The following is an 11529-nucleotide window of genomic DNA, read 5'->3' on the forward strand; positions in this document are numbered from 1 at the left end:
GTGACCCGATCACACCTCATCAAAAAGGATTGGTGGCGACTCCTCTGTTCGTTTTCATTTTCAAAATAAAAAGTCGACACCAGTTTTTCAAAAAAATGTTTTCGACAGACACAATTTCCGGTGTCACAAATTTGACCATCATAATAAACAATGTGCATTTTCACCCCCTCTCCTGCCACGTCACCTAAAAACTCTTTATGCAAGAAGTGTTTTTGCCACATCACTTAATTTTGCCTTCTAATACAATATTAATACTACTATGTTGTACTAATACTGAATTTTGCAAATAAATGGGGTTGATTCCAATATAGTGCACTTAGTCACCAAAAGTCGATAAATGATTATGTGCAAATATTTTATATTTAAAAAAATATTAATTAATTAAATATATTTTTAATTTAAATACAATAAATCCGTACTATATAAGTACTAATTTACACTATATTATTAATTAAAAGTATATGAATTATTTTATATGTTAAATATTAAATAACTAATTATTAAATTCAAAAATTGACAGATTTTGATGGCTCTTAATATTATAATTAATTTATACATTAATAAATGGCTTAAAATTAGTAAATATATATAATACTGATCTCGATCGAGTACATTGTCATATTTGCAATGAACCAGTTCGATCATCCTTTAATTACAAACAAACATCTGACACAAAGGAGATTTCTGTCAAATGGATTTATTTCTATAATTATATATGTTTTTATTTGAAGAAAATATAAAACTGTGGAAATATTGGGATATTCCATGAATATGCTTTCCTTTGCTTGTTTTGGTACAGTTTGAAATAATCTTTGTGTGTTCTTTTTCTTTAAGAAATTAACTTATTAATTGAGTAAGACATCTGTTAGCTTCAATTTATAAAGGAAATAAATTGACCATTGGATCTGGCATTGTTTCTCCTTTACATTCCAATTGTGTTGGTTTGTTTTGGAAATAAAATCTGGAGTTGCGTATAGAGACAAATCAAGCTTGGTTTTCAAGTGGATATGCTCGGAATAGAATCAAACCTTGAATTGCCTTGTTGGATAATACATGCAATTTGATTTCAAGTGGATAATCATGTCTCATTTTTTTTATTATAAAAAATTATATTAATCCTGTGAGGTTTATGCCAAATCATATATTAAGGTCAAATCCATGCATGGATTGATAAACTTTAAGGCTTAAGCCTTAGCTCAGCCCACTTTTTGGCCTAAAACCAAGAAGACTTGGATTTATGATCGAAAACAGTGATGTTCCATTGCTTATCTCACGTGGAACTCATTTCGGATTTATAAATTACATTTACTTTTTAAAAGGAAATTCGTTAATTTATTCTGAGACTATATATTTTGAGAAAGAAACAATAAAGGTTTTAATCTGATAATTAAATGAACGTTATACTACATTAACAATTGACTTTGTCACAATTCAAATAAACAATTTTAGAGTGATTGTAAGCACTTAATACGGTAAGTCCAGGAAGGTCCAACGCGACAAAAAAATAATCAACAAAAGAATCTAGTATCCACCAAATTGAATATGACAACGATAAAACCATTCTTAAAATTATTTGCAAAAGCAAGACTAAATGCATGAGTAAGACTAAAAAATGTGCAACGGAAGTAGACAAAAACTTTTAAAACTGAATATTTATTAAACAATGAAAAATAATATATATATAATTTAAGACAACACAAGTCCAAACCGACTCATGAAATCATTTGTTACTCTAAAATATACTCAAAATAGAAATAGATGAAGGCACTAATGAAGAGCTATTCATTTTTCGAATGAAATTATTGATGACGAATGGAGTTTTAGTGACGATAACCATTTGTATTTCTCTTATAATTTTTGATATTTCCTCATTTTTTGGTATTCCTTCATTATTTTTAATACACCTTTATAATTTTTTGATCCTCTCTCATAATTTTTATTATGGTCTTTGAATTTTTGGTACAGATTCCAAATGAGAATATGGAAGTTGGAACAAGAAATATAATCTTGAAGTAAAAAAAATTATTTTTGAATATTAATAAATTTCATTGGTATTTTGTAGATGGATAAAAAATTGTAACATTTAAATTATTATTTTTTCATGCTATTGTTTGGTACGGAATTTTTCTATGTAATGATAAGGTTTAAAAATATGATAAATTAAATAAATGAAACAATTTTAATAAGACCAACCAATTTTTTTGTCCTTCTTCTTTTTTCACTCCTTTATTTTTTTGGTATTTCCTCCTAAATTTTAGTATCCTTCAAATATTTTGGTATTTTCTCATAATTTTTAATATTTCATTATTTTTTTTGTGTTCCCTTAGAATTTTTGGTATAGCCTTAGAAATTTTTGTACTTTCTCATATTTTTTTGTATTCTCTCATAATATTTTGTATATTCTCATATTTTTTTTTTTACATTTTTGGTATTGCATTATAATTTTTTTGTAGGTTTCGAAATGAGGTTTTAAAACGAGATATAATTTTGAAGTAAAAAAATATTAATTTTGAATATTAAGGAATTTCAATAAGATTTCGTAATGAAAAATATTGGTTAACCTATAAATTACCTTTTTCATGCTAATATTTAGTACTGAATAAATTATATATAATGCTAATTTTTAAAATTTTGAAAGATTAAATAAATTTAACAGTACCAACTAACTTTCGGTAGACTCTCATAATTTTTGGTACTCAATCATGTTTTTTAGTACTTTCTTATAAGTTTTAGTGTTTCTTCAGAATTTTTGGCACCCTATTATAATTTTTTGTATTTCTCATAATTTTGGTAAATTTTACTATGGTTTCGAAATGAAGATTTAGAACGAATTATAGTTTTAGAGTAAAAAAATATACTATTGTTAATATTAAAAAATTTCAATGGAATTTTGTAATGGAAAAAATTAGCAACTTTTAAGTTATTGTTTTCTCATGCTAATATTTGGTAATCTTTAAAGTATTAATTTTTCAAATTTATATCTGGTACTAAGAGTATATAAAATTAATAATATTAAAAACTAAATAAATAGAATTTTATAAGATGAACCAATATTCGGTAATTTCTCATAAATTTCGGTTAGATCTATTCATGAATTGGACTATCCGTCCAAGCTTCAAGGTCGCCCGAATTATGGGAGGGTTTGGTAAAAATATTAGGCCCCAAAAATAGGCTTAGGCAACAAAATTAAGCCTGTTAAAATAAGGATCGGGCTCGGGCTGGGCTTAAACATTCAAGGCCCTAGCCCGACTTATTTTAAAGTTTATAATACTTTATATTATGAATTTTTATATATTATATAATTTATAACATATTAAAAAAATAAATCTATACTAAATATATAATACTACTATAATGTAAACATTAAAATAATGTTAAGATGATTATATAAAAATTTAAATAAAAATAAAAAATTTTTAAATACTAAATTAAAATAATATATTATTTTTAAAAAAATTAAAAATAATATGGTTGTGTCTAAAATGAGTTTGGGTTAGTCTTTTGTAAATATAGACGGACATGAGCAAAATTTTAGGCCCATATTTTAAGTCAAGCCGGGTTTGGATAAACATAAATTATATTAATATCATGCTTAGACCCGATCCGAACTCAACTCAACCCATAAACACTTCTATTTTTGGTACATTCTCTTAATTTTTGGTATTTCATCAGTCTTTTTTATATTCCCTCATAATTTCTAGGACTTTCTCTATATTTTTTTGGTATTTCCTCAAAAATTTTGATATTCTTTCCTAATTTTTAGTATCCTCATTGTTTTTTTATATACCCTCATAAATTTTGATACACAACTTATAGTTTTTTATATTCCCCATTTTTGTTTGCTCTTCCTCGGATTATTTTGGTATTCCTCTTAAATTTTTGGTACTAGTCTCATAATTTTTTATACTTCCTCATTTTTTTTTATATTTCCTCATAATTTTTTACACTCCCTCATATATTTTTGGTATGCTCTCATAATTTTTTGTATTCTTTCATAATTTGTTTTGTATGCTTTCGAAGTAAGGATTTGGGATAAAAAATATATTTTTTAGTGAAAAAAATATTATTTAACATATTAATAAATTTTAAGAAAATTTTGCTAACGGAATGATAATTTTTTAAATTATTAATTTTACATACTGGTACTAAAAATATTATATATAAGGATAAATTTAAAAATAGCGAAAATTAAATAAATAAAATAAATTTTATAAAATGAATCAATAGTTGATAATCTCTTATAATTTTTATATACTTCCTCATATATTTTTTTATATACTCTTAGAATTGTTTGGATTAATATTTTATGGGTATTCCCTCTCCCTCATATTTTTTTTATATTTCATCATATTTTTTTCTGGAATTCCATCAAAATTTTATCAAAAATTATGAGAGAATATATATATATATGAAAAAAAAAACATTGGGATTACTTAAAAATATGAGGGATTTCCAAAAATATTGAGGTTGTGCAAAAAATTATGTGAGATTACCAAAAAAATATGAGGGACTACCAAATATTTATTCGTCTTATAAATTTTGTTTTATTTATTTAATTTTTCATTTTTTAAATTTATTAATATATATAACAAATTTTTCATTTTTTAAAATTTATTAATATATATATACAAAAAAAATTATACCCAAAATTAATTCCGTGCTAAAACTCAGTAAAATTTCTAAGGAGATACAAAAAAATTATGAAAATTTACTTATAATTATGGAGTATAAAAAATTACGTGGAAATATCAAAATTTTCTCGGGAAGTATTGGATACCAGAAATTTTTAGAAAGAATAAAAGAAAATTATAAGAAAATTCCAAAAGAATATGAAGGATTTTTCTTTTTCTTTTTTTTTTTTAACAAGGGAGCTTAATGGGAAGCCCTCTAATAAACATGTATTCGAGAAAATGGACCACTTCTATTTCCAGAACAGATCAAAGATTAGAATGGCCAATAAAAGCTAAAAAAGGTAAGCTATGACATTGTACCTCAAATGCAACGCTGCTGCTACAAGGAGTATTTGAGTGCTTGTCCCCTTGTCTTTTCCTTGTTTGTTACTACTACAAAGAGCAGTGAGTGCCTGTCCCCTTTTTCCTCTTTGCGCCTACCAGTCTTCTTCTTACGAACTTACTACGTTGAACTAAACCCTATTATGGAACCCTGAAATCAGAATCTATGAATGATGAACCCTAATTCCGACGAACAATGGCGTATCATATCTTTTTATCTGATGGTGAGTTTGGCTTCATTAATGCGACAATTTTGAAGATAAATAGCAATATTTATACATTCAAACACGGCTGCTGCATGGCTCATGCACGTTTTGTATGTGAAAATTTTTGAAACCTCTGTTGAAAAAGTGGAGTTAAAGAGTTAGCCAAAATGTTCTGTCAACATCTATGGTCACCTCACAAACCCAATTACTCATTCCAATGAATAACTTATCTTTTGTTGCATGATTTTTTTATCTTGAGGCGTGAATCATTTTCCTTGTCGCTTTATCTTTTTTTCTTTTTATTTGAGGCGTAAATCACTTTCCATATCGCTTTATCTTTTGACCGATATATATAGAACCAACAAGGAGAGCTCACTTACATAGTGGGCTGAACACTTAATTTAATTACACAAATAATAAAGAATTTTTTATTTAAATTCTCTAAATTATGTATCTCTTTGCAATTTAGAATACTTATAACATTGCAAACTACTAACATAAATACCTAGAAAAACCTTTTTCTACTATCTTCCCAAAATTTCTGTATGTGAAGAAGAAGAAGAAGAAACAAGCAGGTGAGTTTCAATCCAGACATCAACCAAAGGCCAACAATAATGTTTCTGAAAAAAAGGGGCAGTGGCAATTGCAGAAGAAGATCAGGTAATAGAAACAGGATGCTCGTCGTTGGGATGTTTATGTTTAGGCTCGTCAAAAGACCAAGATTTATACCAGCAAAAGCATTGTTGGGGCGTGTCGGAGCTAAAGTTGCAACTGCTTTGCGTTTTGAATCCATTCGAAGGAGCTGTCGGCATAAGGTTTCTTCTTCGAATCTGCCGAGGCCACATTCATTGACGGAATCTACTGAGTCTCATCATGCCGAAGCTATTGAAGATTGCATCCAGTTCTTGAATACTTCTTCATCTTTGTCAAGATCAAACTCGGTTTCTACATGTTCTAGCTAGAATTGCAGTCCTTCTGGGAGAGAAATATATATATATGTGTGTATGTATGTGTAAAAATACCAGATGAAAAAAGTACATTCAGTGTCCGTAGGTTTATTTACATGAACTTCATGGAATAATTTAAGTAACTCCTCGCAATTGCCTGATTATTAGCTGCACAATTTGTGTTAATAGTTTGCAAGGGTAGTAATCTGATATTGTTATATAGTATAAAAAATTTAAATAACTAATTTTTTATAACTTATGTAATTGAGTTGGGTGGGAATAGATGGATTACCTATTGGGCTTTATATATGTGGTCAAAATATTTGCACTTAATATGGATTTTGGTGGTGCAATAAATTTTTATGTAATGACATAGCTTTACTGAAAAGTTTAGAAATGAAAAAAATATGATTTCATGAAAAGTTATTATGTTATGATAAATAGATAACTTATGTTATAAATTATATATTAAGTTATACTTACTTCGATGAAAAACATATAATGTACATATAATACTCAATAATACTATTTTCATTATTTTATTTATAACTTGTAATATCCTAGATGTAAACTTAAAATCTTTTAAGTGTTTTCCACACCTCAAGTTTTTATTCCAAATCCTCTTCATTTTATGACTTGCAACACAAGTTTCCTACAATTTAGTGATGTCCAAGAGAAAAATCTTATGAACCCTTCTATGGCAGGGACTCAATAGAGGGTTGAGCACTTGAACCTGAAGGAATGTTGAAGGAGGTGAATAATTCTCACATACTGCGAATGCCTCTTTAGAAGAAACAAGAAATAAGACAAAAGTATTAGCTTGCGAAACAGCTGTCTACTTATTGCAAATTTGTTAAGAAGCTTCTGTAAGGAATAAATCCAAAGAAATTATGAGCCGAGAAGTAAAAAAGGGGAGTAATATAAACAAAGTGAACTGCCGGGGACAAGTAGACAAACTTATACACACAAAGAGGTCAGCCTGACAACCAACAAAACGTCTAATTACCCGCAAAATGAGCCAATGAATAACAAATGACAGCATGCATACACATTTAATAGACACCTTATGGTAAAACAAATTACACCTAGCTCCAAACAAGTAGAGCAAATATAAGCACCATCTATATTTTTTAACTCCATAGTGGGTGATAAGTAGAAGCGGATTCATCATGCAATTGTGACTTACAAGATTAACCTAATGATTCAGATTCAACTTAAAATCAACAATGATATGTAGCTTTTAGCTAAAATAAATAATGCCTTGCCTAAAATATCAGTTCCCTGTCCCAAGTTTCTTGTCATTCAGGCAGCTCCCTAATGTGCTACCAGTGGCGAATCTAGAGCGGGATAGCATTGCCCTGGCCTTCCATAAAATGTAAAATTATTATTTAAGCCTTTAAATTTTTTTAAAAATTTTAAATTATTAAAGGTAAAATTGTACTTTAGCCCCCTTAAAATTATAAAAATTCGATTTAATTCTTTAAAAATTATAAAGATATAGACTATAAAAAATTAAAATTTTATTCGATCCCCTAAAAAATTGTTCTGACTTCGCCACTACGTGCTACCATCTCCCTCCCCCCCTCCAAAAAAAAAAAATAGAACAGCAAATCCTATTTCTCATTAACTGAATGACAAATGACAAAGAATTGAAGTGTCCTCACCACTTCATCAGTTGTGGCATTAGTTATATTACACCTTCAATTGGAGCCATTGGTACAATTAAAATAAGATCACCCTCCCCCTCCTCCGTGCACTTTCCTCTTCTGTTTCTAACCAACTTTTATGGGAGCAGTTGATTTGCGGGTGATGGGGTTCTTCCAGGTTGAAAAGGAGTTATTAATACATATCCGAATCAACAGCATCAATATACTTTCAGACTACAAAATCACAATTTATCCAAAGCCAAACTGGAACAAGTCAAAAAAGAAATCCAATAAAACTAGCCAAACTGGAACAAGTCAAAAATGAAATCCAATAAAACTACATTTTTTCTACCTTTAAATCTAACCAACCTGGACTTTTATATGCATTTCGTTGTTTTCTTTTTTTGGTTTGAGTTGGTAACCTGCCCGAGGTTGCCGGACAACAAATAACTAAATTTGTGCCAACCTAAAAACCAGAGAAAGGAATAAGCGATTGGGCCAATGTTTTTAGATTTTCATTTTCTTTGCTTCACTTCGATTCCCAGCTGTAAGTCGACCTCCAGCTTCAGGCCCCGCCAAGCATTTTTTATCAACGTTAACATTCTTTTTTTATACTTAGGGAAATGATAAAAATGTAGACAAACTAAATTAGATTCAATATAGAAAAAATACATAAAAACATGAATTTATCGAATCTAAAAATACTTTAAAGATTTAAAATAAATTATTAAACAAGCTTCTAACAAATCCATGAATTTATAAATATCACATATATTTCTAAATAATTTACATAATTTTTGAAATCTAATCCAAATTCTGAAATACTAGATCCCAAACGCAACCTTAGAAAATTTTGAGATTACCTTCAGGTATCCTAAAGTGAATTATATGATCAAAACAGATAGAACCCAAACTGCTACGAATTAAATACAATTTTTTTTCTGGGCCGGGGGGAGGGGGGTTGGGTGGGGGAGAACACAGTATCTAAAACTCAAATGATTGGCTTCCACATACTGTATAACGTTAATGGAGGGACACTTCATTACCAGTCTGCAGTTGTATGAAAAACAAAGAGGATAAAATATCATGTTTGGAGCCTGGGGATATCCGACTGATCTAAGGATACAAAATCTCAAGAATGTCAAATCTATGAAACCCAAGATGATATTCAGCTTCAACTGGCAGCTTGGATAGTTGCCGGCTTTGCATCCTCAGCTTTCTCATGTTCTTTGTTTAGCATCTGAAAACCAAATGTTGCCAGTCAAAACACCATCCACATGCTCCAGCATGGTTCTAATATAATGGTGATATTACGAGTTGGTTTCTCACCTTGTTGTTGATCAAGTTATGGAGTGCAATTACACTTCGAATGAGAGACGACAGATATATAACCAACATCATATCATTTGTTTGTACTGCAATAAACGGAAAATCTGGATCAGAACTTCAAAACTTAACAAATATCGCCATCTAATCTGAAAAATGAGCACTTTCAGCAATTTTTGACACTCGTTAATTTTGTATTACCTGCAAAAGCCTTGATTAAATCATTTACGTTTAGGTTTGGCAGTAAGTTGAACACATCCTGTAGTTTTAACATAGCAGACCAGGAGCAAGATGGACACTAACCAGAAAACATTCACAAGTATATATACTCCACTTCATATTCTAGATACATTAAGCTAATCCAGAATATTAAAACCTAAAGTTCATAATTGTAAAATATCTTTAGCTTCATTTTCAGCTTTCACTCAACTTAGTTTAACTGTAAATGGTAAAGTATTTCATGATTCAAAGGAAGCTTCTCATCAATAACAAGATCAAGGTAACCGCGTATCTCCCGTAACCTCGCATCCAAACCCTTCAAAGCTGTGAGTTTCCCTGTGACCTGTAGAAAAGACTAAGGTATATGTACACACTTTTTCTCATTGTTCAAATAGAGCTTCAATTTTCCACAAAACTAAAAGCTTTAATTACGAAGGTATTTAGATTTGACAATAAAATAAGTTGAGACGGAAGTAAAAAAGAAACCTCAGTTGCAAGTGTACTAATTGTTGTATCCTTTACATCCCTAAGCAAGTGTTTCACTGCTGTTTGCAAGTGAAAAAGGGGTTATCTTAACCACAAGGGTAATATCCTGAAAAGATGACACCAAATTTCATCAAATGGCATACCAATCTCCTCAACTTCGTGAGCAGCAATTTCAGATGGAACATGAACAAAAACCTTTTGACTCTTTTGAGTAGCATTCTGCAACATTACTGCTGTATTAGTTCAAATGCTCACCAAATATGAACAAAAGGTGGCACTCTTTAGAGAAAGGTTATTATAGTTGCAGTCTCATTTAACATCCAAAGGGGTGCCTATCTGCCTCAACAGTTTAAGCCCTTCTGGCTACACACACACACACAGAAGGCGCATCCTAATTGTCCATACCTCCTTGACCTCTTCAACATCATAGTAGGCCTTAGTGGGTATCCCCAACTCCTTAGGTTGGACATCAATAATCACCAAGACAGGATTTGGGACATAGCTGAAACACCAAAAGCAGTCAATCAATGGAATGAACTTCAAAATGACATGAAAAGCTAAATAAGAAATGAAACCCAAAAGAATCATACTTGTGGAATAATCTGTGAATGTCTAGATCATTTTCCCGTAATTTTGGGCCAGTGCTATACCAACCAACAACATGCTCCTTGGCTGCAACAGATCTCATAGGTTCAGAAATCCAGAGAAAGAATATAACTTCCCCGCATCCAAAACAAGAAAGGAGAAATAAATAAGAAATTAAAATTGGCCAAGTTGAGAAAAGAGTTACCATTAATCCTTTTGAACATTGAAAACATTGATTCATGGTAGTTGTGGTCAAGGAACCATATACTCGGGTCCTTCTCATCTTCCTCAAAAGGCACTGAAAATTGAATAATAATAATAATAATAATACGGAAATTTAGGTCATGGAACCTAACAAATTGCCTTAAACCCAAACTCAACAGTCCTTAAAGTAAAACCCTAAAACCCAAAATTTAATCTCAAAAGGAGTAATCTTGCATGGATAAGAAGATAAGATTTCAGAAGACAGCATTACGAAATCAGAAATCAAAACAAAGCAGATCTAGAAGGAATTTCCAAGAAACCAAGGGGGAACCTGCATAGCTGTTGGTGACGTCAACGGTGCCTTTGAAGGAGGTGCCAAGAAGGACTCCGATGACGCGCTTACGGGTGTCTTTGGCGACGCGATTGTAGTTGTCCACGATACTGAGGAGAACCAAAGGGTGGACTATCACCTTCTCAATCGGCCGAGGCGATATTTGCTGTGTTTTGATCACGTCCATTTCTATTTTAGTCCTTTTCTCTCTCTGCCTTTTCTTCTTGCTTTGCCTTGCCTGCCTTGTTCTCTAATCTCTACTCTGTATTTCTTGCCGCAAAGGAAACCAAATAAACACCGAATCTTCTGCTTGGTTTGCAAAAACTGGTTTTTAAAAATATTGTGAAAAAAAAAATATGGGTAAACCTCACCAAAAATTACTAAACCATTACTAAATTTACATTTTAGGATATTCAACTTTACAAAATTATTATTAAATTATTTAAAATTTTTATTTAAATCACTAAATTATTTAAAAAATTATTTAAGTCACTAAAATATTTTTAAAAAATTATTTAAATTATTAGATTATTAATTTTTTTTAAAAAATTTCAAGTAGCGAACTCA

At 30.1% G+C, this 11529-nt stretch overlaps 1 protein-coding gene across 4 annotated transcripts; it reads right to left on the bottom strand.

Annotated features, from left to right (window-relative positions):
• Positions 1–8829: 8829 nt before the first annotated feature.
• LOC107930152 (26S proteasome non-ATPase regulatory subunit 7 homolog B) lies at positions 8830–11329 on the bottom strand. Of its 4 annotated transcripts, none has more exons than XM_016861729.2 (9): positions 10963–11329; positions 10633–10725; positions 10433–10514; positions 10248–10344; positions 10038–10061; positions 9843–9948; positions 9568–9699; positions 9141–9226; positions 8830–9051 (listed from the first exon to the last, which is right to left on the bottom strand). In XM_016861729.2, exons 1-6 carry the CDS (start codon positions 11147–11149, stop codon positions 9883–9885), a joined length of 549 nt encoding a protein of 182 aa, XP_016717218.1. In that variant the 5' UTR covers positions 11150–11329; the 3' UTR covers positions 8830–9051; positions 9141–9226; positions 9568–9699; positions 9843–9882. The 4 variants fall into 4 exon arrangements, with proteins under 4 accessions (XP_016717218.1, XP_016717216.1, XP_016717215.1 ...); XM_016861727.2 differs by having other exon boundaries at positions 9843–9901; positions 9986–10061; XM_016861726.2 differs by having other exon boundaries at positions 9339–9699; positions 9843–9901; positions 9986–10061.
• Between the last annotated feature and the right edge of the window lie 200 nt (positions 11330–11529).

Source organism: Gossypium hirsutum, chromosome A04, assembly GCF_007990345.1.
Source record: "Gossypium hirsutum isolate 1008001.06 chromosome A04, Gossypium_hirsutum_v2.1, whole genome shotgun sequence".
Lineage (NCBI taxonomy): Eukaryota > Viridiplantae > Streptophyta > Magnoliopsida > Malvales > Malvaceae > Gossypium > Gossypium hirsutum.

Coding starts and splice junctions, on each gene's coding strand:
- LOC107930152 (XM_016861727.2), bottom strand. CDS start 11,149: ATGGACGTGATCAAAACACAGCAAATATCGCCTCGGCCGATTGAGAAG. Junction 10,515..10,632: donor AATGTTCAAAAGGATTAATG/GTAACTCTTTTC, acceptor GATCTGTTGCAG/CCAAGGAGCATGTTGTTGGT. Junction 10,062..10,247: donor ATGTTGAAGAGGTCAAGGAG/GTATGGACAATT, acceptor GTAATGTTGCAG/AATGCTACTCAAAAGAGTCA.